Source organism: Fonsecaea pedrosoi (assembly GCF_000835455.1).
Source record: "Fonsecaea pedrosoi CBS 271.37 unplaced genomic scaffold supercont1.1, whole genome shotgun sequence".
Lineage (NCBI taxonomy): Eukaryota > Fungi > Ascomycota > Eurotiomycetes > Chaetothyriales > Herpotrichiellaceae > Fonsecaea > Fonsecaea pedrosoi.
The window spans coordinates 315,478-341,604 of NW_013550615.1; the positions used below are offsets into that span (position 1 = coordinate 315,478).

At 51.6% G+C, this 26,127-nt stretch overlaps 8 protein-coding genes across 8 annotated transcripts; 3 read left to right on the forward strand and 5 right to left on the reverse strand.

Annotated features, from left to right (window-relative positions):
• Positions 1–4,461: 4,461 nt before the first annotated feature.
• Z517_00101 (uncharacterized protein) lies at positions 4,462–5,169 on the reverse strand (the record flags this gene model as incomplete). Its single annotated transcript, XM_013433067.1, has 1 exon — positions 4,462–5,169. The coding sequence occupies one exon, from the start codon at positions 5,167–5,169 to the stop codon at positions 4,462–4,464; it is 708 nt and encodes a 235-aa protein (XP_013288521.1).
• A 1,416-nt stretch (positions 5,170–6,585) lies between these two features.
• Positions 6,586–8,391, forward strand: Z517_00102 (uncharacterized protein; the record flags this gene model as incomplete). Its single annotated transcript, XM_013433068.1, has 1 exon — positions 6,586–8,391. One exon carries the CDS (start codon positions 6,586–6,588, stop codon positions 8,389–8,391), a length of 1,806 nt encoding a protein of 601 aa, XP_013288522.1.
• A 3,022-nt stretch (positions 8,392–11,413) lies between these two features.
• On the reverse strand, positions 11,414–12,088 carry Z517_00103 (uncharacterized protein; the record flags this gene model as incomplete). The annotated part of the gene is made up of 5 exons (XM_013433069.1): positions 11,414–11,455; positions 11,512–11,595; positions 11,653–11,685; positions 11,736–11,783; positions 11,837–12,088. 5 exons carry the CDS (start codon positions 12,086–12,088, stop codon positions 11,414–11,416), a joined length of 459 nt encoding a protein of 152 aa, XP_013288523.1.
• A 3,772-nt stretch (positions 12,089–15,860) lies between these two features.
• Positions 15,861–16,538, reverse strand: Z517_00104 (uncharacterized protein; the record flags this gene model as incomplete). Its single annotated transcript, XM_013433070.1, has 1 exon — positions 15,861–16,538. One exon carries the CDS (start codon positions 16,536–16,538, stop codon positions 15,861–15,863), a length of 678 nt encoding a protein of 225 aa, XP_013288524.1.
• Positions 16,539–17,877: 1,339 nt separating this feature from the next.
• Z517_00105 (uncharacterized protein) lies at positions 17,878–19,848 on the reverse strand (the record flags this gene model as incomplete). The annotated part of the gene is made up of 1 exon (XM_013433071.1): positions 17,878–19,848. The coding sequence occupies one exon, from the start codon at positions 19,846–19,848 to the stop codon at positions 17,878–17,880; it is 1,971 nt and encodes a 656-aa protein (XP_013288525.1).
• Positions 19,849–20,111: 263 nt separating this feature from the next.
• Z517_00106 (uncharacterized protein) lies at positions 20,112–22,018 on the reverse strand (the record flags this gene model as incomplete). Its single annotated transcript, XM_013433072.1, has 6 exons — positions 20,112–20,353; positions 20,415–20,626; positions 20,675–20,813; positions 20,866–21,230; positions 21,324–21,613; positions 21,662–22,018. 6 exons carry the CDS (start codon positions 22,016–22,018, stop codon positions 20,112–20,114), a joined length of 1,605 nt encoding a protein of 534 aa, XP_013288526.1.
• Positions 22,019–22,588: 570 nt separating this feature from the next.
• On the forward strand, positions 22,589–23,725 carry Z517_00107 (uncharacterized protein; the record flags this gene model as incomplete). Its single annotated transcript, XM_013433073.1, has 1 exon — positions 22,589–23,725. The coding sequence occupies one exon, from the start codon at positions 22,589–22,591 to the stop codon at positions 23,723–23,725; it is 1,137 nt and encodes a 378-aa protein (XP_013288527.1).
• Positions 23,726–24,138: 413 nt separating this feature from the next.
• Positions 24,139–26,122, forward strand: Z517_00108 (uncharacterized protein; the record flags this gene model as incomplete). Its single annotated transcript, XM_013433074.1, has 5 exons — positions 24,139–24,219; positions 24,304–25,434; positions 25,562–25,740; positions 25,880–25,985; positions 26,063–26,122. The coding sequence occupies 5 exons, from the start codon at positions 24,139–24,141 to the stop codon at positions 26,120–26,122; spliced, it is 1,557 nt and encodes a 518-aa protein (XP_013288528.1).
• Positions 26,123–26,127: the final 5 nt, after the last annotated feature.

Below are 26,127 nucleotides of genomic sequence, written 5' to 3' on the forward strand. Positions count from 1 at the left end.
TACTGAAAAAAGAGAAATATACAAAACGGCTTCCTTTCAGTTTTTTGAAGCGAAAAAGACCGCAGCAGAGGGAGGGATTCATCAAGATGCTGCCAGCAGGCACAGAGAATGTGGGAGCTTCTTGACCGCCCCGCCGCCTGGCCACGCATCTGTCACGAGCCAGCCGCATATGATCAGCCCTTCCCTTTGCTCCCAATTCGACCGGCCACTCTGCAAGGTTCCTGGGTCTGATCACGCGGGCCTCTCTCGCCAGGTGGTAGGACATACGTTCTGCGGGACTCTGTCCACACACCATGACAGTACGTAACCGATAAGGAGAGGGCGCCAATCACGCTCCCCAAACACCGCAGAGACAGGCTCTCGAGCTTCTGCGTCTGTGACACGGTCTTTGCTTATTGCGTGGGGATAGTATCGGGGTGGTTCTACACGGTGGAAATCTCCTTACTTTCGAGTTCTGGGCTGGGAAGAGATCACCACGGCTTGGGATGAGAGAAACAAAGGGTATAAAAAGATGCTCCTCTTCCTTCTTTTCTCCTCTGATCTTTTCTTCCCTCATCACCACTCCGCAAAGAACATCAAACAATAGAAAAGACAAAACATACCTTTATCAAACCCAACATCAACAAGTCAACAAGACTTTTTCCAAGACATCCCTTCACAATGGAACCACACTGCAGCACCTGCCAACACGGCTCTGGCGAATGCAAGGGTTGCACATGCTGCTCCGTATGTCTTTTTTTCTTTTCCTGTCACCGTCTGCGACACACCCCAGACAAAAGTATCGTTGCTGATGTTGTTCAAAAGCATTAAATCTCTTCCATCGACATATCCCTAGTTCTTGACAGGCGCGGAGGAGGGCTGGCCATATCGTGGTTTGCGTTGCACTATCACCAGTCAAATGATATCTCTGAGCCGTGGGCTGGAGATCAGCGTAAACGGGTCACACACGTCAAAGGATTGTGGGATCTCTCTCTCTCTCTCTCCCACACGCGATGGAAATAGCAATCAGTCCTAGATAGCAGCAACGGTCAGCAATACATCGTCTAGTGTCTGAAGTCTTTGTCTCATGCATAAGAATTACCATCCCACGTACCTTTTGAATGAAGAGCCCTGGAAACGGAGATTTCCTTGTAGTGTCAGCCATGAGATCCGCAATGCAAACAATCACGCGTGGTGGTGTCGACTGTCAAGCCCCTGCTCGCTTCGTTACCTGTCTCATAAATGTCTCTTTTGCTCGCTCACTGTCTGGCCGCCTTCCGTTCCTGCCTGCGCCTGCGCCTGCGCCTGCGCCCTTTCATCAGATGAATTCCGTCGAATAGAATAGGTCCAGATCCCACGACATCTTTTCAGGCGGGAACCCTCCATCCTGCTTCAGTGCAGTAGTTCCATGGCACCTGTTGTCCTCTTCAATCACTTGAAGCCGTACTCCCGTACCAAGGCTTCTGTTCAACAAAGTCCATGCCACGTTCTTTGGTATCACATCCCTCTGGTCCAACTCTTCCTAGAGGCCAAGGGGCTGCACTCATGCAGTGTTACAGGGACAGTGTAGCCTGCACCGTCGACACATGAGTGAGACATTGCTGATTCCCTCGAAAGTCCCTTGTATTCCGCACTCCAAGGATGGACATATGATCGAATCTCATGCAGCAGCCTAACCTTCGGCCAGTAGAAGGGGGCCATGGCACCGACACGTCTCAAGATGATGGCACGGCCAGGGGTGAGAGGATGGTTTGGTTCGGCAGCCATGTGCTCATTGCATGGCTTGCAGATGTTGTAAGCTCCTGTCCCTCTCTTTGAATCTTGACGGGTGGCTGGGGAATCGACCGCTGAGTTGGTAAAGTTTGTCGATGTGGAAAAGAGTGGCATGGCTTTGTTAAGTCCTGTCGTTAGGCAACTGACACAGGTACAGAGACGCCGTTTCATTTTCCAGACCGCATGTAGAGTGACAGACTGCATTGATGCTGGATTGAGCTCGGCTTCTAGCTGACTGTCGCCAGTAGTACGCTAGGGCATGCTTCACTGTCACCGCCCTCTTACCTCCGGTATCGTGGTAGGAGGAATTGACGTTCCTCTCTGACAGTCGATTGAATCGTCGTCTTCCTCGTCTGGCCCTTGCTGTTTGGACAACGGAAACAACATGCCGAGGGTGCAGCTGCTGGACTAAGCGATACGAGTACCTCCTTTCGCCCCGACCTGGGAGATATGACAGCGTCTGGTGTAGGAGTAGGATTGCCTTCACGATGAACTTGAGAGGAATGGGGTCCGGTATGGTCAAGCTCCTGTCCGATACAGTGTTGCTGGAGCTCACTGACTGTATCTCCGCAGATATATCGCATGCATAACCTTGATGGTGAAAGACATTGCGACATATCCCCAGAGAAAGACATAAAGGCCAATGCCAAATACCTGGACAACAGAGGCAAGGGAGAGGGGGGAGAGAAGAGAAGAGGAACAACGACCATGAAACCCATCGAGGCGCAGGGTGCTTTGTACATATGTACCTATAGCCTCAGGGGGGACGCGACCTACACAGGTCTTGCTGAGAAGGGAAATAGCAGGGGGATACCCGAAAAAAGTGAGGACCTTAAGATCCCCCTTCCCGTCCTTTCTCCTTCCCCCTGTGATTCAACAGCATTATTGGACTTGTCATGAATCAGGAACCCTCTTTTCCTCTCTTCGACCAGCGCACCATCCACAACTGCATGCGATTTACTGAGCTAAGACCGATTTCGCTGCGAACCCTGGTTGTGTGTCAAGGATAAGAGGGAAATCAACACGAGGTATGTACTATGTACTCTGGCGGTGTGCTAAAAGTTGGACAGCTGCTTGTCCCTGGTGGAGGTCAGAGAGTACGAGTGAGTACATTCAATTTTACTACGCTGATCGCAATGAGAGACGCGAGAGAGAGATAGGTTAGTACGTCCACTGTGAGCGAGTTCGTCATGAATCACGTTCTCCTCCTTCGGCACTGTTTGATACTCAATGGAGAGGATGTCGTTTTTTCCCTTTCACACCTCCCCTCTCCCGCAATCTACGTATAGAGCAAGAGACAGAACGATACGAACTCCTACCATCGCCGTCCCTTCCCTTTCTTGCGTCAAGGCAATTGCTCCGAACCCAGCCATCTGTGGTAGCTGTGATAGCTTCAGGTCGTGCAGGTGATGAATCGCAAAGTGAGGACCTTAAAGACCAATCAATTGTCCGTAAAATGGATTCCGAGAAAGGAAAGCGGGTTTAGGCCGTACGCGGCACGGCTCGACACGCCTTGCCAAATCGGGGCATGTGTGGAAAAAGCAGCAAGAGGTAAAGTACCCGGTAAAGCTCGAGTACAAGTACAAGGAGTCGAGGACGAGGACGACTACGACTATGAGTACGAGTGGGTGATACATGTAGACACAGGTAGAATATACGCAGCACCTACCTTCCCACCTTGGATTGTCACTACTAGGTAGTATACGAGTCCCGTCGAATGTACTTACTAAGTACCGAGTATATACATGCCGTGTATTTGTCGTACCCGAGGTACCAGCCCTAAGCGGCCACACGGCCCATCTGCCTATGCTCTTCTATTCGTACTCGGTACTCGTACCAGTACCAGTACCATGGTAATACTTGTAGGTACAAGCAGTGAATCGCAAACCAACAAAGCAGCGATGGCAAATCCACCCGAAAAAGGACAAGCTGGTTTGTGGTAATAGGTAGATCCCCGATCAATCGAACACCGAGTTTGAGAGTCCAGCGAAATGGGGAAAGAAAGACAAGGTCAAACTGTCATATCTGCCCGTGACCCCATTGTCTAAATACGAGGTGCGGATGGATTGACGGATGATGTGATCAGACTCAGACTCAGGCTCAGGCTCAGGCTCAGACACTAACTAGGATGGCCGTATGCGGTACGAGGCACATAGTAATCAATCACGTCAAACTCAACTCCAGCCGAGTGTGTATATAGATCGGAGACTTCCAGACTTTAGGTACATTAGATTTCACTTTCCAGTCTCGTATATCTACCATGTGACACCCATATATACACACACACACACACACACACACACACACACACACACACACACACACACACACACACACACACACACACACACACACACACACACACACACACACATGGATATGCTCGGTATTTCTCACAGATGGAGTCACAGTAATACTGCGACAACACATATACCAATATACCAGACCTGGGAACGACAACGCAGTGACTCACTCCTCATTGCGCCCAGAGGCCTTTCCAGCCGAGGTGAGACGAGTGGACTGGACACACGGCGCTGATGGTCCATCCATCACATCTGAACAACCTTACAACCTCCGCAGTTGACGTGGCTGCAATCTCCCACATACATGTCTGTCTGGCACAACCGTCGTTTGTAAAACACCCGCTCGTCGACGCCACATCCACATACCAGATTCAGCAGAGACCAAACATCTCTGCTCCCACGGCGTTCATGAAGAAGTCCGCCTTGTTACCCGGCAGTGAAGACTCTTCAGTTGATTGTTCAACCACCGACACCGCTCCCGCAGCATCTGGTTTTCATGCTTCAGTGACTCGGCGTGGAGGAGGAGATCCTTGACTTGTTTCTCCAGGTCCCTCACATATTTCACCCTCCGTTGCCGAAAGGCACGTTGGGCCTGTCGGTTCTGTATCTTGCGTTTCTCCTCGCTCGCGGAAACCGCATCTGCCCTCGTCGGGCTCGTGCCACCGCTATCGCTGTCGGCAGCTTCGCTTCGTTGGCGTTCCTGCCCCTGCGTGGGTTCCTCTCCGCCGACTGGGATCACACCGTCACCAACTTGGCCAAGTCGCATTCCGTGTGGCAGCTCGTCGCTCATGTAGGCTGGAGTTGAGCCTTTGCTTGGAGGATGTTGGCCCATGTGCTCAGGGATCGACATGGGAGATGCAAATTGGTGAGTGGTAACTGCACCCGAGCCCCAGAATCCATCACATAGCCCATAATCTTGCTGCCACATGTTTCCTGCCGAAAATTGACGAGGCCATTGACCAAAGGCTTGCTGGTGTAGGGGGTGGAAGCCGGGGAAACTATCGATACCTTCTCCATGACCCAGAACCTGACCTTGCGGAAACGCTGGAAGGGTCGACGTGGAGATTTGTGGATAACTCGAGGCCACTATCGTTGTCGTGGGCGGCGCAGACATGGTGCTCCGCGACCTAGGTGCAGAGGTTTCTTTGTCGACCTGGGTCGATATGGTATGCTGAGGAGCGGGCAGTCCTTTCTTTCAACCATATTTCCAGGGGCCAACAGAAGCAAACGGTAGTATGCTGACGGGGTCACTGCCTAGCAGAGTGACTAGAGACTCGGTGACCCTTTGGATTCGGAAACTGACACATCTGTTGGGCATGCCTGTTGGTTGTCCTGCTTACCGACATGAATCGCTCTTAGAGCTGACATCTGAACAGCCGCAGGTAACCTCTGAGGCCATCATCCTTCATACCTTTTCAAACTGAAGGACGCCCTGCCGTCAAAATATGTGCTGCTTGACAAACCGATAGCTCATTGAGATATAGCGGCATGAGGATTGAAACCCTGTACAATGATTGAGATCAGTAATCCTTTGACAGAGGAGGTCCCTGGATGGTCCGCCTATCATGGGCAGCGAAAATGCCACAATCCCATAAAATATCCCCCGCTAGTTGGGACGAGGCTTCATATCACATAGACACATTGGCTAACTCACTGTCTCGAGTATCCACAATCTCGCTTCCTGAGCGACGTATGGCATGGTATGTCCACTTCGCTTCGTAGCAGCCGCCTGGAGTCGAATGGTATAACTGGTCTGGACATCGCCAAATCACTGGCAGGCCTAAGGTTTGGGAGAAAGAGCTGAGCATCGAGCATTGTCTCGTGAATGGGGTCGCAAAATATCTAAACGGCAAGGCTGGTACCTTCGTCCGCTTCGAGGCGAGATATACCAACAACCTCAACAATATCGGTGAAGTGAAGACTCTCAAGCTAATAGTCGAAGAATGGCCTTGCCTCGAGATACGGCATGAATATACTCGCACAGATGCTCAATTTCTGACCAGGTTGTGATGCCAGACAGGAAATTGAATACGCCCTACCGCCACAGCACTTAGATTGACTCCGACCTGAGATCATGATCGACCCTTACTATGCCGAGACGAAGCTTTGCGCCCTAGGCTTGGTACAAGCGCTGAGACTCCAGGAACCCCATCCGAGCGACATGGACAACAAGGGAATAGAGGTGGCGGAGGTCGCGGCCGCAGCGGCCGTAATCAATCGCAAGGCCTCCCAGCTGCTTGTTCTCGCCCCCTCGCATCCGCCTGTTTTTCTCGCAATGTGCCACAAAGAAAATATTGTTCATGTCAAGTCGCAGAGTCCCGAAAAGGTGAGGCTCGGTCCATCTGTTTGGCCGTGAATGTGGCTTTGCTGAAACCGAGGTAGTCCCGGTATGCTGAAAGTAGTAACCGCGCTGCCGCGGTCCCCCTCATTTGTAACGGTCAAAAGACCAGGATAAGAAAAGGCCAGTCTCTTGTCCATGGTTTGATGTCCGCTTCAAGTCGAATTGACCAGAAGAGTTGTTGGGTGCGAAATGGCGCCACGCTGGGCCAGGTTCATCCATCCAGAAGCACCAGATGTAAACAGCAAATACCAACCGACGGACGACAAGATCTTTAGATCTCCATTCGGCCCATTCCCCCCAACACCCAAGGATCTGAATGTGCATGAGCTGTGCTTTCCGCCTGATCAGCCTTTGCCACCAGACTATGACCTGTTCATCGATGCTGTGACCGACCAAAGGATCACGCTCCATCAATTTTATGAGAGAGCCTGTGCATTGGCACGAGTATTTCGTTATGATGGGCCGAATCCTTTGGGATTGACCCGCTCACCAGTCGACGACAAAGACAATGGAGAGATCCTGGGTCTCTTTTCCCGCAACAACATCCACTACTCGATGTTGGCTCATGCGTGTTTTCGTTCCGAGCTGGTGTTTGGCGGAATAAGTCCAGCATCCACCTCGTACGAGCTGTGGCATGTTCTGAGAAAGATGCAGATCACATCGATTGTGTGCCACGAGACGCTTCTCCCCGTTTTGCACGAAGCTATCAAACTCGGTGTCGACCCGGTCAACGACAAGCTCCCCCTTGTGCTCGATCAAAGAAAGATCATCGTGCTGGCCGATGATTCTTCCTTGGATTCCGTCGGGGGTTATCCAACTGTAGAGTTCTTCATCCGGCGTGGCTTGCAGATGCAGGAGCGCAAAAGAAAACTGATTGGCGGCGAAAAACTGTGTTACTTGTTCCAATCGTCAGGCACGTCTGGTTTGCCTAAGGCGATGATGATTTCCCACAGAAATGCCATCCATAGCGGTTTACAAAGCACCGTAACGGCGACCATGACTGCACTGTTCAACCGAGTCGAACCGCTGACACACCAAATACAACTTGGAATTGTCCCAGCATACCATTCTTACGGCATGATCACTTGGATCCTGCGCGTCAATCTTGTTCCCTCGACCAACATCATGATGTCCAAATGGGATATCGAACTCGCCCTGAAATGCATTGAAAAGTACAAAATCACAGTCCTACCTCTGGTTCCTCCGGTTGTGAGACAGCTTGCGCAGTCACCACTGACTGACAAATACGACCTATCATCGGTGGTCAGCTGCTTCAGTGGTGCCGCGTATCTTCCGCCCGAAGTCGCATACAAGCTTGCCCAGAAACTGCCCGTGAAAAACCCCATCCCCTCTGGTTATGGTCTGTCGGAAGCCGCATCCATTGCGGCACCCCCTATCGAAGGTATCTTCGGCTTGAAAGCATCCGAGCCGGGTACAATCGGCTACCTTCTCCCGGGAATGGAAGGCCGAGTTGTTGACCCGGATACCCTACAAGATGTGCCGAAGGGTACCAAGGGCGAGCTGTGGGCAAGGGGAAATGTTGTATGCATGGGATACTTTCGAGATCCGCAGGCTACTGCCGAACTGTTCGCGGAGCCTGGCTGGCTGAGGACAGGAGACCTTGTTTTGCGGGATGCAGAAGATCGAATTCATTACCTTGATCGTCTGAAGGAGATGATCAAGGTGAAAGGATTGCAGGTGGCCGCGACCGAGGTGGAAGATACTCTGCTTGAACACCCAGAGAAACTTGTTACAGATGCATGTGTCGCCGGAGTCGATAATGGTCGGGGGGACGGAAGTTTGTTTCCGAGGGCATGGGTGGTGCTGAGTACCGAAGGAAAGAAACAAGGTGCAGCAGCAGTGATCCAGAAGTTGAATGAGCATGTCGGGCAGCGCTTGAGTAAACACAAGCATCTTGCAGGAGGAATCGAAATTGTCGACTCGGTGAGTCTAAAACCCACGATATTAGGGTTCCTGCTGACCATCATCCTCTAGATTCCAAGGACACCATCCGGGAAGATGTTGCGAAGAGAGATGAGAGACGCTTATCATCGCCGCATCAAGCAAGAAGCTGCGGGAAGTAAATTATAAGCTGATCCTTGCCATGACTGCCATAACATTGCATTTGAGACGACGGAGACGAGAGCTCTCAGCTGCACAGTAGAGAAACCGAAAGCGCATGGTAGATCCTTTGATTGATCAAAAATTTCCATCCTATTTCGAGAGGACTGACAGTGGCGTCGGAATCGCGCGCAAAACCTCATTTTAAGCACATCACAAAGTTTTGGGCGATGTCTGTGGTTGGGAGCTCAGTACCAGGTTTGCAGTGTCCAGTTGGTTCACCTCAAGGCCTCGTCCACCTTGGGGGAACGGCACAAGATGTGATAGTCATGGAGACGGCCATGTTCGTTCCAGACGTGTCTGCGTAGTCATCAGCAGTTTAGGCCAGACAGTCATCGTTTGTGCCGTGTGGTCATTCTGTCGGGGCAAAATTTTCGAATCAATCCTGAGACCAATTCAACAAATCTCATCATACTCCAGTGCGCTTTAAACCTCATTTCAAAGAGAACTTCAGACACTAGCGTGCTTGTCTGTTATCTTGATCAATCATAATGGGCAATCCTTGGGAGAGCGGGTCTTATGCATGTCAGACCCGCTTTGAGACGAAATGTGGAGGAATAACAAGACCGTATCAGTATGTAAACTCACCTATAGTTTCGCGGAACTATGAGATCTTCCCATGCTGGCTTGAAATTTGAGCGGTGCAGAGACGTAGCATCTGCACCTGTAGAAAACAGTCTGAAATCATTTCGTGGTACCGCTCCATTTCAACGTATCAATTCTCAGGAGTTTAGAAGCTCATGTCCGAGCGCACCACAACATACCAAGCTCGTAGACAGTTGTTTGTTGCCTCTGGTTTCCATGAGATTGCTTCTGCATAAATTACACCCGAAGAGATAGGATGGCTGGCGGGAAGAGGCACAGGAAGAAGGAACCGGTAGAGTGCGCCGATGCAATATAACCAAAGCATAGAAAGCAAAGGTGTTGCAGAGCCTGGGAGATGAGGCCGTGATACACGATCACAACGCACCCTAGTGGCCAAACTCCTCTCTAATCTCACGAAGAGATGAGGAAGGAGGCATCACAGCCGCCGTCCTCTGGTCGACTGGCAAGCCTGCTAATGGTGGCATTGAACCATGGCTCAAAGCCCCGTAGACGGCAGTTTTCTCTGGATGGTTTCCCAAGACGAAACTCACTGGATAACGTCAGCGTAATCATCAGCATCTTGCCGGATGACAAAAGGCATGCGCCATGCTCGGAACCTTGTGGACAAATCCGAGTCTATGCGCAGTTAGATCTTCAGGGTGTCGTCTGGCGACAGAGCGAACCTGGGCACCCAGTGTTGGGCTTGCAAACGGAGCAAGGTACCAGAGGGAATGCTGTAGTAGGACTAGCTCGACTAGCTTAAGCCTTGGGCAGGAAGCCTCTGAAGGTCTGCCTAACCTTGTCCCGCACCGCTCTTGACATTTCTGGGTTCGCCTTTACTCTCGATGCTGTACTTCAACAAGGCCAAATGAACATCGACAAAGTCGACGACGATGCAGAGGAGATCATGAGCGGTGAAGTCAACAATGAGGGGTTGCTGTCGTGGTCAACGCAGGAGACCATAGTTGCAGTTACGGATGTTATGTCGGGCTTGTGACTTTTCATCATCAGGCAATCAACGCTGTGCTGCAGTTACTGTACCCACAGTGAGGCGGCGCGGAAGAGCAGACGAGAGCCGCACCATCGCAAGTCGACAAACACCCGGGATGCAGGGAACCGAGTTTCGTGAGTAAGGACAAAAGCCAAGACGGGTTTGCAGGCACTCATGCCGAGGGTCGTGATTCGGTCGAGCTGGATGCAGAAATGATTGCAATGCCCAACTTCACCCGCGGGCCTGATGGGGAAGGCGGACGAACAGGTGTTCATGCACAGGACGGCTGCTCTTCGGGGGTGAGTCCAGCCACGGGCCAGGCCTTGCCCTCATTGGCAGCTCAAGACTCCAGAAACGTCATACATGAGACCAGAGGACATGGACCTGTCTTTTGCGCCTTGGGCAGATGGGCGAGAACAAGCGGTGGAGCCAGCGAAGCCAGTCGTTGTCGAAATGACAGCCGTCATGCTGTGTGACGGAGACAAGTGACGGAAAGGTCATAGGTGAGCAGCATGGCAGTGAGAGGTCGAGGCTCAGGTCCACGGGAGAAGCTAGAATTTCATCGTGACGCGGATCAAGTTGAGGAAAGTGTGGACGTCTTGGTAGAGGAACAGTGGAACCAGTCAACGCGGGCTTTTTGAGAAGCGCAGGCGAGTTTTGCTCGCAAGCGTATTCGGAGAAACTTTCATCCGAATAAACACTCTCTACTTGTTCCGTACTGAGTACGAAGGATACGATTTCGCACTTCATATGGTCATTCATCATGCCATCTTCAAGCTCCCTCTATGTAACTGCTATCGCTCTGGCCTTTCCTTCTCCTTGAAAAAAAAAGGAGTTTCAGCATACCTATATCCCTTGCAGGTGAGAGGTGCATGCATACCGTTGGCTCCTTTGGCGGTCAAGATGATGAGAGAGACCCACGCAACACAAAGCTCGGAAACGGCCTCGTGATTGGCATCCGCATGGTTGACAGATTTTGAGGATGCATGAGACACCCAACACTCGAAGCCACTTTCAGGTCGCAACCCACGGGGTGGAGAGACGGTAGAGACACAACACATCACGCTTGAATGCTTTTAGCTTTCATCGACGAGGTGGGATTATGTCCCAAGTGTCACTGTGAATCGAGACACCCCGCCAACCATCCGCGACCATGCCATTGATGCAGCCATACAGTCTGTGTCTGTCCTTCCCGTAGCGATCAAGCCCTCCTATCAATACCTTCGAGCTAAGACAGCTCAGTAACCCAGCAATACCCAGATCGTCCGAATACCTTCCAACGCCAGCGCTTCAGCTCGATGTAAACAGCGGAGGTGTACATCAGCCATTCTTGAAATGCTCCTTTGCGTATTGTTCGCATGCCTAGAATAAGCTATCATGAGCATGGGCGTCTAATTGGACCACGACCAGATACTGACCTTTGCTGGCTTGCCGAGCTTCTGCCCGATCGCTTTCCACTTGTTTGCTTCGTATTCTTTGATAGCTTCGCGAAGGGCTGCGGACTGTAGGCGCTGTCGGTTTAGACTAGAAATGAGGGAATCACTGACATGCACACGTACCTCATCTTCGGCAAACTCGGCATAATGCATATCCTGGAGCGCGCTATCAGTAACAACTCCGCTACTATCAGACCACACTTTACCTTGTACCAGTGCTTCTTCACGCTGCCTTCAGTCCGTGCAGGGAAAGCCTGGGGTGGATCAGTAAAGACAAGGCCAAGTGGGAAAATGATCGGAGGACAACCTTTGCTATCTCACTCCAGCTGTGCCCAGAATCACGCATTTGCTTCAATCTCTGTTCCTCCTGGGCAGTCCACGGCGTGTTGGTTCGCCCGCGCTTTTTGCCTGTCTCGTCCGCCAGCCCGACCGGCAAATGGGCATTGGGAGTGATGGGGTCCGAAGGTAAAGCTGTGCCCGGAGGAAGTGTATTCAGCTTGGGACTGTGTGATGCGCGTCGCTTGCGCGGATTTTGGGAAGAAGCTGGCGGGTGAAGCATGTCGGGAACGGGTTTGGGTGCCAGCGTAGCCTGAGGCGCCGGTACCTCCTTATTGATGTGAGAAGACGTAGTGGAGGCGAATTGCTTTTGTTTTTTGGTTGGGGGAGGTGATCTGATACGAGGGGGAGGTCAGACTCGGACCGATGAGGTCAAGACACAGAAATCAAGTCTGAAAGAGCAGCCAGCCAGGCTGGAGCACCAAGCAAAGCCCTTTAGTGCAATTTTCCAATGTACCACTCGGGACATGAGAACTTACGACATGGTGACGGAAGTGTATCTGCTTAGTAGAGGTGAGTTTCAGTCGAAGTTGCCATCGGCATGATCGAGTCTTGTTCTGGGCTAGGAATGTCCCGTGAAGTCAAGGCCAGCCACGCGAGACACTCGGTGCTTGGAGAGGCAGGCAAGTGTATTTGGGTCAACGATAGCAAGCGTCACACAACAGCCGGAAGCTGCGAGAATGCAGGAGCTAAGCTTGCACGGTGCTTTCAGACAGGCGCCAGCGTGGCTGAGACTGGGGGGGTATAGAATGAATGAGCGGGAAGAAGGTGTGACCGGCGATCGGGGAGGAAGTGCAACAAGGCAAACTGAGGCCAATCAGGTCCGGCAAATCCAACGCAGGAGGGAGAAAAGAGCGGGACGGTAGCGAAGAGGCGGTGCGACAGCGGTGCAGGTTTTGAGAAAACCTCTTGCTTTATCTGATTTGTCTCTCCCTCTGGCTCGTCGTCCCTGGGGTTAGACTTTTTCTTTCTTTCTGGTTCCAAGTGTTGCTTGCATCGGTCCTGAGCAAAAAGTGACCTGACCGTGAAACGAGAAGACTGGAGGGATTGCTGATCATATGTACCACTTCCGGACACTTGGGGACTCCGCCACTAGATGAGCGGTGACAAGACTTTGTCTGGACTTCGGGGACTGCGGTAGGGATGAATCAGAAATGAGCCAAACACTGGTAAGAATAGCCGGAAGTAGTTGAGAGTCGTTCATGTACACCGGACAGCCAAACCAACTAAATGAAGGAGGCAGAGAAGCAGGATTGACATGGACTGCGCGTGCAGTACAAACTCATTAGAGCGGAAGAGGTAAAGAGAGACCCAGGGGGTTCCTGCAAGGAAGAACCAGGGAGCAGGCAATGGATGGACCAGAAGAAAAGTAGACGAGTCACTTTTTTTTTGTTTTTACGTCGTTATTAGCTACTTCTCGATCGAGTGGGCGTCTGTAGATACCTCAATGTTGTCAACGGTCTCGTGAGGCGTTGGGAGGCATCAAATGAGGGAGTGTCAAAGCACATGCCATGGCTGTAGTGGCAGCGCTTGCATGACCGGGGGTTGGTGGAGGTGAACGAGGTGGAGGTGGAGATACGAGGCTTGTTCGATGTGCCGGCGGATCAATGAGAGCGGAGGAAGCCAAGAGTGAACAAACAAAAGAGGGGTGGTTCGGTGCCAGAGAGGGAATCAAACGATGCAGAAGGGGTGCGATATGGGGTGCCAACAAGGGTGCAATGTGCGAACAAAGTAGGTCGAAATACTTAGCGACTTCGTGCTGATGAGGCTGACTGGGCGATTCCACCCTGTAGTGGGTCAGATGATGGAGGAACAAGTCTGTGAAGGTGCTCTTCCCGTCACTACTGGCGCGCATGTGGTCTTCTCTTTTTTTCTCTGCTTTCCCAAGTAGTCCAAGCAACGACGGAAAGTACGGAGCATGTCGAGGAAGGTTCGGTGACTAGGGGGAGGAAGACTCGAACGAATCGATACCTGGTGACCATGTACTGCCGGGGTTGACGGTGGGTGTGGAAAGGAGGGGAATGACAGAGACGAGGTACTTCGCAAGACCTAGGACCGAAGTAACAAGCGCAGTTGGCGGAAGAGAAGAAGCAGGCATGACGAGGGAATTTGGCCTTATTGCGGGGTAGAGCCAGGACGAGCTGACGAGAAGTTAAACCAAGAGTGACCAAAGTGACAAAAGGTATGCATAGGGAGGAAAGGATTGGATGGCAGGTTACACAAGAGTAACCAACAATGGTTAGTAGCTGATCAGTTGCCAGCACGAGCAATGCAAGCCCTTTAAAATGGAGGGGATGTAATGCATGCACCTTTGACGGAAGCCGGGAAAGGTGTCAGGGTTGTTGACAGGGTACGAGAGGGAATAAGAAACACCACAAACCAGGTGCGAAGAGAAACAATCGGCAGAAGATTGGAAATCCATAATTGGTGAGTTGGACAAGAGCTAAGAATGGACACGATGCAATGACGACCGACAGCACCCTCAACACCACCTCCGCCATCATCATCGTCACTACAACCACTACCATCACCATCAAGGCTGAAATTACACCTCCCACTGTCGGTACATGCAGTCATACTTCGTAAAAGTGTACTCGGTATGTACTAACAACTTACCTAAGTTAACTAGTCCCTCCTAGCACTCATGGTCATGTGGAAGTGGTACGATGAGTGATGAGTGAATACCCATTTGAAGCCTCTTGTTCTTCTTGTTCTCATCATCCATCTCAATGGGTATTGAGATTAGACCATATGGGGGCCCACGGCCGCCTTTGAGAGGATGTCGATCCGGTAATGGTTTCCAGGGAAATGTGACAGAATGTGACAAGGAGAGTGAAAGAGTTACCTAGTTACAAAGGAACAACCTAACAAAACTCTGATAATGACCATGAAGATGACCATGACAGAAAGAGGTAGCTATGACGGCACCGACTGGAGCTCGGGCCACCAGGAGAGTCCAATCTGAACCACAGAGCCCGAAAAGGCAGCTCTTGAAGAGGGTTTGGACACGCCATGGTGACTAGTTTAAGTACCGGGGACAAGTGAGTTAGTTGACTGTGACTTTTGATAGAACACTTTGGGGAAAGAGGTCGCCGATCGCTATGAGGCCAAAGGGAGAAGAAACGTGGAGGTGGGTCTGACGTACTTTGTACTTGAACACTTTGGGATTTGAGGAACTCGTACCCAACGAGCCAAGTACCCAAGTACCCAAGCACCTCACACGCCTGGGCGGTTCCAGCTCCTTAGTGAGTCGGTTCAAGCACTAGCGCCCATGAGCCAGTAGCCAGAAGCACTTCCAGGCTCTCCTTATAGGTGAAGACTCTCTAAACCATCAGGTGCCTGGATGATCCGGGTCAAATTTGCGTCATTGCTCATCCCTCTGTCCCTCTGGTCTCTTGGCCACCACTTTCTCTTTCCTCCTGCCAAACCTAAGATACTTGCCTCTAAGGGCAGCGAACAAGTTAGGTAGGTGCCTCCCCCATCAGAGATGACAGTCCCACAATTCAACAATGCCCAGCAGCTAGCATCCCAGTCTATCCTTGACATCCACCTTCTCAGCCTGAACTTCGGAGATCGAACCCAATGCTTGGGTGCCCCTACAATCCGTCCAAAGTTACATTGACCTGGAATTTCCTGATTGTTGCAGCAGTCGCTAATTTTGCTCGACTAGGCTTCTTGAACCCTCTAACCGGCTCCGACCCCTCACACGTCGACCCTAGCCGTCAGGTTGTCCGAACACTGCAGCAAGGCGTCGATTGGCACCCTACGTAGACACGAGAGACGCCGACGTAGCCGAGTATGAGTCTCTGGATCGGGTAGGCCAAAAGTATGATGGACGCGCATCAATCCCCATCCCATGCGACCTTTTCCTGCAGGTCGCAGTCTGGCTTCAATAGGGAAGGCCTGCCTTGGCGAGGGCCATCGACTAACATTTCGCGATCGGATGCGAGTGTTTGTGCTGTTGCCTCCGATTGTCAGTAGGACGAGCGGTGCGGTCAGTAAGTGGCGATGGTACACGGGTCGTCCAAAGATCGCTGCTGCTCTGAAGTCACGCGGCTGCTGTTCAGTCCCAAGATGATGCGTCCCCTTCCCAGTTGACTACGGTCCTCTACCAAGGCGATTCTCCCTGCCTTGCCCCGGCGCATGGCATGGTGAAATACTTGCGCATACTCCAGGACCTGAGCTTTCCCTCTCACAAAAGCCTGGCGATCACACCATTCGCCAAGAAATGAGTTCCGCCACGACTCAGCTCGACAGCGGATTTCCAGACTACTCCAGCGGGCCACTTCACCCAAGTCGAATTGAAGATCTTCAGGGTAAAAATGCTTCAGCAAGTCGCAATCCAGCTGCCAGACCAGATGTTTGATATACGGCGCACACAGATGACCATCGGTGATCCGAGTGGGCAACTTTCCGGCAAAGGCGTGGTTCATGACATGGAAGACCGTGTTGGCATAGAGGATGGGTCTGGCTTCCAGAAGTATTGTTTTGTTGACCCTCAAGAGTTGAGCTGACCTCGAGGAGTGGTTCTCAAAATGTGCCCGCCGAGGTATCAGAGCGCAGCTGTCATCATCCGCTGGGCTCTCAATAACAACCTTTCCCTGGCCAAATACTAAACCGAAGATGTCGAGACGGATCTCTAAAGGAAGATCAAAAAGACTTGGCGCCGTCATCCTGTTAACAGGTCGACAGCGAGGAGCTGTGACTTTTGGACCGTGCCGCTTTGGGGTATGGCCGTCGAAAAAGGATGTTCCAGCAAGAGACAAAAGATCTGAACAAATCCGTGTAAGTTTTCGAGAAAGACGAGTGGCAAGACGAAAATGATATGATATTTTTTGCCAGCCTTGCTCCCTCCTGTGTAGTCTCTACCCAGGGGGGTATTCTTGAACGTTGTTGGCCCACCCAAAGCCTGTCCCTCGTGTCCCGGACCGATTCGGCAGGCGTCTTAGATTACCCGGAAAATTGTGCCAATTTTGGCTTTTTGGGGCGGTCAAATCTTGGTGCTGATCGCTGTCTTTCTCAGCCTCATGTCGCCGAAATGGCGAGAACAGGTACTCGGTAGCGAAAGCGAGGGATGATGGAATGAACGATGCCGAGGTGGTATTGGTGGTAGTAGTGCAGGGTGTGAATGAGCTGAGAAGATGGTGCAATGGTTCACTTTTCCCCTTGCATCCCCTTTTCAGCTGCCATTCTTCACTTGTACTTGAGGAGAGCACCTCGTACTTTTGTCGCAATTGGGGACGTGTCTGCACTGATCATGCTATTACTCGAATTAGGAGGGAATTGTCAGATATTCCTCACATCATTCCGTACTCTGTATTCTGCACTCTGTACTCTTACAGAGTAGGTATAGATGTTTTCTTACAAGCAACGAACAATTTGCGAGGGACATGATAGGAGGGGACGAAGACCACGGTGGTGATGCGCCCATGCGATAGGCCAAAGAGGGTTCCGGAATCTGATTCCTATCTCATTCCTGTGGATTATCTGTGCGAGGTACCCGTACTGACTGTGCTCGGCAATGTACTCGGTACGAGTACTAGGTAATCTGCAATGGGACGGTGGTGACGGTTCCATATTATTATTTTGTGGATGCGTTGATACGAAAAGACCATCGGGCCAGAACGGGCCTCTCCTCCCTGGGCAGGAATGCCAGGATGCCAAGGAGGGAGTTTGCCCGTGTGCCCGTTTCCCGCCCAAACGGAAATGCCACATGGGTCTCTTTTTCTTTGCTTGTCACTCCCATTGTATAGACTGTCTACTCGTATTATCTGCCAAATCCACAATCCACCCTGTCATCAAATGATAAACTCCAACGCTTCAACGCTTTCAAAACATACACATCATCATGGTCAGCCGCATTGTTGGCACCGTTGGCAACACGACTTGGCGTAATCATCATCCACCCCACCCCGTTGCCATCTTCGCCCTTCCGAACCTCATGCCTACTTAGTCGACATTGACAGCTTGTTAACCCACATGCTCGTACCTAGTATTCCCCACAGACCTTGATCAGAGGTCCCCTGCGTCATCTGCCTGCGCTATCTGGCCATCCGTTTTGGTGGAGTCTAGACCGTGCAAGGCGCTCGTATCTGTATCCCCCTGTTCAGATGCCAAGTTGTCCCCATACTCCTTATTTTCTAGCTGGGTGCTCTGTTGTGCGTCTGCCTCGTCTGTGGCCTCTTGCATTGTCTCGAGCGGTGGGCTGGATGCTTCTGTGGCCGCGGGTAATTCTGGTAAATCTTCCGTTGACGTAACCATCAAATCATCCGCCCCGTCTGGTGAAGAGCACTCATGTGGAGCTTGTGTACTGACAGAGGTTGTCACAGTTGCCGTTGAGAGCGCGACACTCGTCGTCGTGACTGTAGTGGTGAGGACTTCCGTTATTTGCGTCGTAACCTGTAATGTCGGTACAGGATTCTCTTTGAACGCTCCTTGCGTGCCTGCCAATGCAAACAACAATACCAAGACGCTCAGTACGCCCACGAGGAGGTTTCGGCTCTCTTTGCTGAATCCTCCACCGTGACCAACTGGTGGGGACGGTGCGTCTTGCTCAAAAGAACATGGGCTAGGCGGTGAAAGCAGCCGCTCCGATTCCAGCATTGACTGCTTCTGGAAGTTGGTCAGATCGACCTTGCTTTCAACTCTTCCAACGTCGCCGTATACCTCTCGTTCTCGGGACATGAGCAGTTCATGATCGGCAACTGTGTCGTTTGGACCCAGTGGACTTGGGTCCGTCTGTCCGTCTTCGACGAATGCAAGCTTTGTCTCGAGTTCTCGACAAATCTCTTCTGGTAGGCGGACGTTAATTTCCACGTCGACCTTCTCCATTTCTTGCCATGCTGCGGCCCATGCTCCAGCCCGCATCAAACCATTGGCAGCGAAAACTTTGACATCCCACAGACGACGCGGCTCTTCCACAGACAGATGCCCGCCACAGTCCGGACACTTGAGAGCACCTTGGCCGTCAATATCAGCCTCATCTTCGGTAAGACTGCCACTCTCAAAGCCACTGTCTATACTAGTCCCGCCGGTGTTGAAGAAGTGATTCTGCCTGATGCGAGGCTTTTCGAGTTCCAGGCTTTCCAAAAGTCGTTCTTCCAGCAGCTCATAGTCATCCTTGGGATGGGGAATCAGAATCCCTCTGCTGCTGATCTCGACATCTTTCAGTCTGTCTCGGAGAGCAAGCCAACGTTGCTTGTACTCCTCTGGCAGCAGTTCGCTGAGGGTTGCACTTTCTTCAGCCGAAGGTTGGAAAGGTTGATTGGGTGCTAGCAATGTACAGTGCAAGAGGATAAGAGGGAATTCTTTTTTGAGATTGGTGCTGCCTTTCAGGGGTGAGGTGTGGTGAGACTGGCTAGATCTCTTGGTCGGAGACGTCCGAACTGAGAACAAACTCCTCTGACTGTATGACGACGTTTGTGAGCCAGTCCGTCTGTGGTGCCTTATCACACTGTTTGTTTCACTCATTGCTTCATCTTTCATCTGCAAGGCTTTGACACTGCTCGGATGGCGAAATGCCGCGCGGCAACCGCGGAGGTTTCGAGGGGACGTCGTCGCGGGCCGGGAGCTTCCAGATCGTTCAAAGGAGTAGAAGCCGTGCGAGTCTCGTTTTGAGGGTGTTCGAGGACCATACTGCTCTGGCTCGGAGTGTAGGGGCTGTGATATGGACGTCGGAAAAGAAGAAATCGAGGAGCATCCTGAGAAGACGCGCTGGCCGGCATCCTCGTTGCTCTCTTCATACCCGTCATCTGGCTGCGAAACGGTTTCCGACTCCGAGTTAGAAGTGCTCTCATCGTATACTGCGCCGGAGAAGTTATAGTCGTGAGTTTGAGCGCTCTCTGTCACCGGTGGAGTGGGTGGAGTAGTCAAAGGCGAAGAGGATGGGTGCTGCCGCAGTGAAAGCGGAGAGGACTGTTGGAATGCACATACATCTGGTTCCTCGTCCAAGAAAGAGGGACTTGCAGACGCGCACATCGCCATCATGCGACGACAGACAATCTGATTGAGTTCATGATCATGGCAACGGTGCCTGTGCGCAGCGCATGCACTTTAATGTTATTATTGAGAGGTTGCACAGGGCAACGATAAACAATGTTGTCTGACATTACTTTCTCTTCCCCAACTGGTGGTGCATTACTAAGACTGCCTGAAGTAGGTAACTGTCAGACAGAAAGTATTATCGGTCATTCGTTTAAGATCGCCGACGACAAACTTCATCACAGCCTCTCATCTCGTCACTTTCATCAATATATGTACCTAAAGTTTGGATTCTCTCGGTCCGTCAAATCATCAAATGCATGCACGTAATTATCATCTTTGGCCTCTCGAATCCCGGCTGAAACCAGCTCGTCCTTCTTCCGATTCTGCCGCTTGAGATGGAGCCAGAGGAACGCGATCACCAACACAAGGAGAACATAGCAGCCGAGGTGAGTGCTGAAGGCAATGAAATAGCGTGGGGCATCATATGACAGAAACACCTGCGGACCTGTTGTCGCCGAGTTAGTGAGCCGTTATGATCAACGTCAAGAGCTAGGAGAATCACAAACCGACGGCATTTCCGGTGCACCAGGCTACAAAATTCATTGTGACAACAATTGACTTCTTCGTCTGACCTCCAACATTTCGAGAAATCATGCTCATAGCGAGCGTCTGAGCGGCCCAGAATGAGAGCACGATATAGTAGCTGATGAGCAATCCCACTTTGGTCGCCGTGTCTGTGTTCCGGACGCTCATCAACACGATCGTGCCTACGAAAGATCTGATACCTTGTTAGTTCAGCACGGACCAAATTGGAGGAGAGTATTACGGTATGATGAAGAGCCCCATGACCAAGCAATTCTGATGGAATTTCTTAACGAGCCATGTCGAGGTAAGCAAGATGATGATTATCACAGCACCAAGAACCATTGCAAGCAGCTGTGTCTGAAGGACGGTGAAGTTGAATCCTTATGGCAAAGTCAGTACTTTCAGTTATCGCATGCGGAATTCCATCCTTACCTGTGATGATTATATTCGCAAAAGCTCCTAAGCCAGAGGTGGGCAAAGTCGTGCAAATCTGGATTAGACAGTAGCAGTACGTCTGTGGATCCAGGAATGCTTCCTTGACTTGCTCTGGACGGAACTTCTTGTTTTGCAGTCCTGTTTGATTGCTCCTCACTCGCTCAACCATCAACTTCTTGTCCTCTTCTGAGAAGCACTTTGCTTTCATTGGAGAATCAGGCATCCACCAGCCGACGAAAAGCCCCCAAAGCACGGAAAAGCAGCCATAGGCAATGAAAATCGCTTGCCACGATTTCAAAGGCCCAGACTGGATTTGGGTGAAGCAATATGCCAGTAGGCCACCCACGATTTGCTGGCCTCCACTGTTCTGTCATCAGCGCCGAAATGACTATTTCGAAGATACAAAGCCCATTAAGACTTTACGACCTTCAATATTGCGTTGTCTGAGAACTTACTTCATCATGTACCAATATGTTACCGTTTCGGCCTGCTCTTCTCGCTTGTACCACATGCTACTGAGGATGAGGAAACTGGGCTGACAGACCGCTTCGAAGATGCCTAGTAACGTCCTCAGGGTCACGATTGTGGCAAAGTTCGTTGCAACCGAGTGGAGAGCGAGGACTGCGCCCCAGAGGCAAATGTTCAAAGCAAGGTACTTTGCAATCGGCACCCTCTGAATAGTCCAGTTTGTGGGATATTCCACAATGAGGACGGCGATATAGATACAGGTTGTGAGCCACGAGTACTGTCGATTGGGTCAGTTACTAGACTTCAGTTTAGGATGGGTTCCCACCTGTTGTGCGTGGAGATTCAAGTCCTCTCGAATGCCCATGATGGAAGCAAAAGATATGGTACCTTTGTCGAGAGCTTGAAGGAAGTATGTCGGAACCATTATGGCAAGCACGCGCCTGTCAATCATGCGTCTCAAGCGCCTGTTTTCTTCCTTGGATATCTCGACATGCGTCGCATTCGCATACTTTGCGACGTCCTTGTCGATACGGTCATAGTCGATGAAATCCTTCTGCAGATCGCTGCCACCAGACACCACCCTCTCGATCTCAGAGATGTCCTGCTTCTCCAAAGCACCTTTCTGGTTGGCGTCTGTTGGAGAGGGCGCAGCATCGCCAGCGATATGATCAGATCCAGCCATAGTGCTTCTTGAGGTGTCGATAGTGTAAGTGCAAATGGTTTGAAAGCCCCAGCTCAGTGGGAATGTAGTATCTGCTCCTCAAACACTTCCAGCTGTGCACCATTTCCCTATATGCTGTTGCAGTCCATGCCCTTCGGTACAGCAACGAACGAAAGCCTCGGAGGACAATCAACCGAAGGAGAGCATCAACTCTTGTTCGCGAGGATGAGGTCTGCAGACAAAGTGAGAGGTTCAGTCGGACTCCCCAGTCGGACTACTGAGTTGGACTCTACCGTTGGCCTCCCCCGGAAATTGCCCAAATGCGGACCTCATGAACGGCCCGAAGGAAAAGGCTCCATTGGCATCTCCGCAGTCTCGCTAGGTCGATCGCACCCGATCGAGAGTAAGATCCCCACAAACCCACAAACCAAGTCTCATCCAACGCTTGGCTGCAGAAACCAGGATTATAGGGTTAAAACCATCTCGGTACATTTGATGCCGGGAGGGGAAGGACATTTGATGAAGAACGGTGAGGATAAAAAGCGTAGGAGAAGGTTATTGGACTACTCAACAATACGGGCAGCGAAAGTCATGCCATCTCCTTTGGCTATTGAGGCATTGACTGCAACAGATATCTCACAAAAGATCGAACTACTGATCCACAATCTGGTCAACATCAAAGACGAGACAGGGCATTTCTTGTTGAAACTGCCCGACGGACGGATTATCGACACCAAAGGTTGGCATGATTGGGAATGGACTCATGGAATTGGCTTATATGGCCTGTATCAATATCATGCCTTGACATCCTCTCCAGTGGCACTCAGCACCATGCAAGACTGGTTTTCGAGGAGGTTGGCTGAAGGCACCACCAAAAATATCAACACCATGGCAGCCTTTCTCTCTCTGGCATATCTATATGAAGAGACGAGAGAACGAAGCTATCTGCCTTGGTTGGAGTCTTGGGCGGAGTGGGCGATGCACGATTTGCCTCGAACAACTTTTGGAGGGATGCAGCATATAACGTATCTTGAAGAGAACCACAATCAACTCTGGGATGACACGCTTATGATGACCGTTATGCCTCTGGCAAAGATTGGGAGACTACTCAATCGCCCCAGCTACGTGGAAGAAGCCAAACGGCAGTTTCTTCTACACATCCAGTACCTTTACGACCCTCAGACCGGGCTCTTCTTTCACGGTTGGCAATTTACCGATGACGGTGATGCTCAATTGGGCCATAATTTCGCGCGAGCGAGGTGGGCTCGGGGCAATAGCTGGGTGACGATTGCAATTCCGGATTTTATCGAGCTCCTAGACTTGCCTTCGGATGACGGCCTAAGATTATACCTGGTCGGTGTGTTGCAGGCACAATGCAGAGCTCTGCGGGCCTTACAAACCAAAGAGGGCATGTGGCGGACTTTACTCGACGTGTCAGAAGAGGAAGGGAGTTACCAGGAAGCATCGGCCACTGCGGGATTCGCCTATGGTCTTCTGAAATCGATACGGAGACGGTACATCTCAAAGGAATATCTGGACGTTGCAACGAGAGCAATCAAGGCCGTGATTCAACGAATCAGCAAAGACGGCGAATTGTCGCATGTCAGCTTTGGCACTGGGATGGGCAAGGATCTCAAGCATTATCTGGACATTGAGAGGACCAGTATGCCGTATGGTCAAGCGATGGCGATGATGGCTTTGGTGGAATTTCTTCGGTTGTATAGATAGAGAGACCCAACACGACGACGATGATCGTGACCAGCACATCGAATAGAGCACATTCAAGGTAAGAGGAATAGCTTTGTCTATGACTACAATCCAGGTACGACACAACTACATCCATACTGTATATTGGACACATAGCTTGATTTTGGCCCCTTGAATTGTGCCGCTTGTTGCAAAGGCCGAGGTATGCACCAATGTAGTATTGCTTTCTTGCCATGGCGAGCGACGGATTGTGTAAGTATAAGCACTAAGCAACAACGAGTAATTTTGCGACTGTTTGAGATTCCAGCTGGACTCATCACATAACACACCTAGGTATATATACCTAGAAAATGAGAAAGGTGTTTACAAGATCCTCCGTTTAACACCAAACCGACTTCATTGATCTCCCGCAAGAGAGGACCCTACAGATGACCATGACAACCACCGCCGGCGAGTCCGCTCTTCCGCACTATGTGCTGCTCGGTATATGGTGTTGGATATACACAGTCTCTGCGGTAACTCGCCCCTGAAATGTCATGTATGCCTGGGGGGAGCCTTTGAAAAGTCAACGCTGATCTATTTGTGCGTCACTTTCGCAGCTACTCGGCTTTGCACTGCTACGACTACTGTACAATATATCACCATTTCATCCTCTGGCCAAATACCCAGGGCCGCTACTGTGGAGAGCGTCCCGTCTCCCGGCTTCCTGGCGTCAGGCTCGCGGCGATCTATACAAGAGCATCGACGCCATCCACAAAAAATACGGACCGGTGGTTCGGATCGCGCCCGATGAGCTTTCATTCACAAACCCAGAAGGCTGGGCCCAGATCTACAACAGTCGACCTCAGCTGCAGAAAACGCGTTTCCACTTCCCGTCGGCCGAGACGCGCAAGGTGCCCGAGAGCATGATCATGGCCAGCGACGCGGACCACACTCGGCTCCGGCGCCTCGCCAACCCTGCCTTCACGACCACGGGGGTTCTAGAAGTCGAGCCCGTGATGCAGCACTACGTCGACCTGCTCTGTACACAACTGACCGAGGCCTGCCACGAGGGCTCGCAGAACATGGTCGAGTGGTTCCTCTGGACGCTCAACGACGTGATCGGCCAGCTGGCCCTGGACCAGGAGTTTGACTGTCTCAAGAAGCGCCGCATGCACCCCTGGCCGAGCTTCCTCTTGCAGGGTCTCAAGAAAGCCACCATCTTCAACCAATTCCGCCGCTTTGGGATCACCGAGAGCATGCTGATGCCGTTGATGACGGCGAAGCAGCTGCAGGAGAGGAACAACTTCTTCGACGCGGCCAATTCGGCGGTGAAGCAGCGACTCGATCGTGAGGACGACGAGGGCGGCAAGGAAACGAAGAAGAAGAGACCCGACATCGTGGGCCTGATGCTGCGCGAGATGAAGGACGGCAACCGCCTCACCCACGACGAGGTCGTCTCAAACTCGGTGCTCATCGTCGGTGGCGGCGCCGAGACGACGAGCACCTGCCTGAGCGCGACCTTTTACCACCTCTGCAAGACGCCCCGCGTCATGAAGAAGCTCCAGGACGAGATTCGCCGCACCTTCACGGCCAGCGGGGACATCACCGTCCGTGCGACCTCCAACCTGCCCTATCTCAGGGCGACCGTCGACGAGGCCCTGAGGATCTTCCCCGTCGCCAGCTACATCACGCCGCGAACCACGCCCAAGGGAGGCCACCTGATCGCCGGCGAGTTTGTACCGGAAGGAGTAAGTTCCTCTTTCCAGTGTACCCAATCCCCCGTTTCCCCTTTTTCTCAGTGACTCTTCTGTATCTTGCCCGCTAGGCCTAAAGCGCAGAGACTAACGACGAAAACCATTTGTGAAACGTTGACAGACCTACGTCTCAATGGGCCAGTGGCACATGGGGCGGTCCGGCCGACTGTTCGACAACCCCAAGGAATTCCGACCGGAGAGATGGCTCGATGAGCTCGGCGACAAAGGGCCCTCGGGCCTACAGGCCGACGAGATCCTGAAGCCCTTCAGCCTGGGTCCTCGAAATTGCATTGGCAAACAGTGAGTCTTTCCCCCTCTCCTTCTGATTTACACACAGGTATATACATGAGTATATACGAGTATATGCAAAGTACATACCTATGCAGGTGCGATACCTGTCACATATTCCGCTACTGATTACTTCAACACTTGAAACTAGGGTGGCTCTCACCGAAGCACGCCTCGTCATTGCAAAGTTGCTGTGGCACTTCGACATGGAACTTGACGGGGATCATTCTACGTGGGTGGAAGATGCGAGGTTCTATGTGAGATTTGCCCCCTTGATTCTCTACAAACCCCCGGCGCTGTCTGTTTCATGCTGACTCGCTGACTCTTGGAATAGGTTCTGTGGGAACTTCAGCCGCTGAAGGTCAGGTTGACGCCGGTTGAGCGTGGAATGTAGCGTTG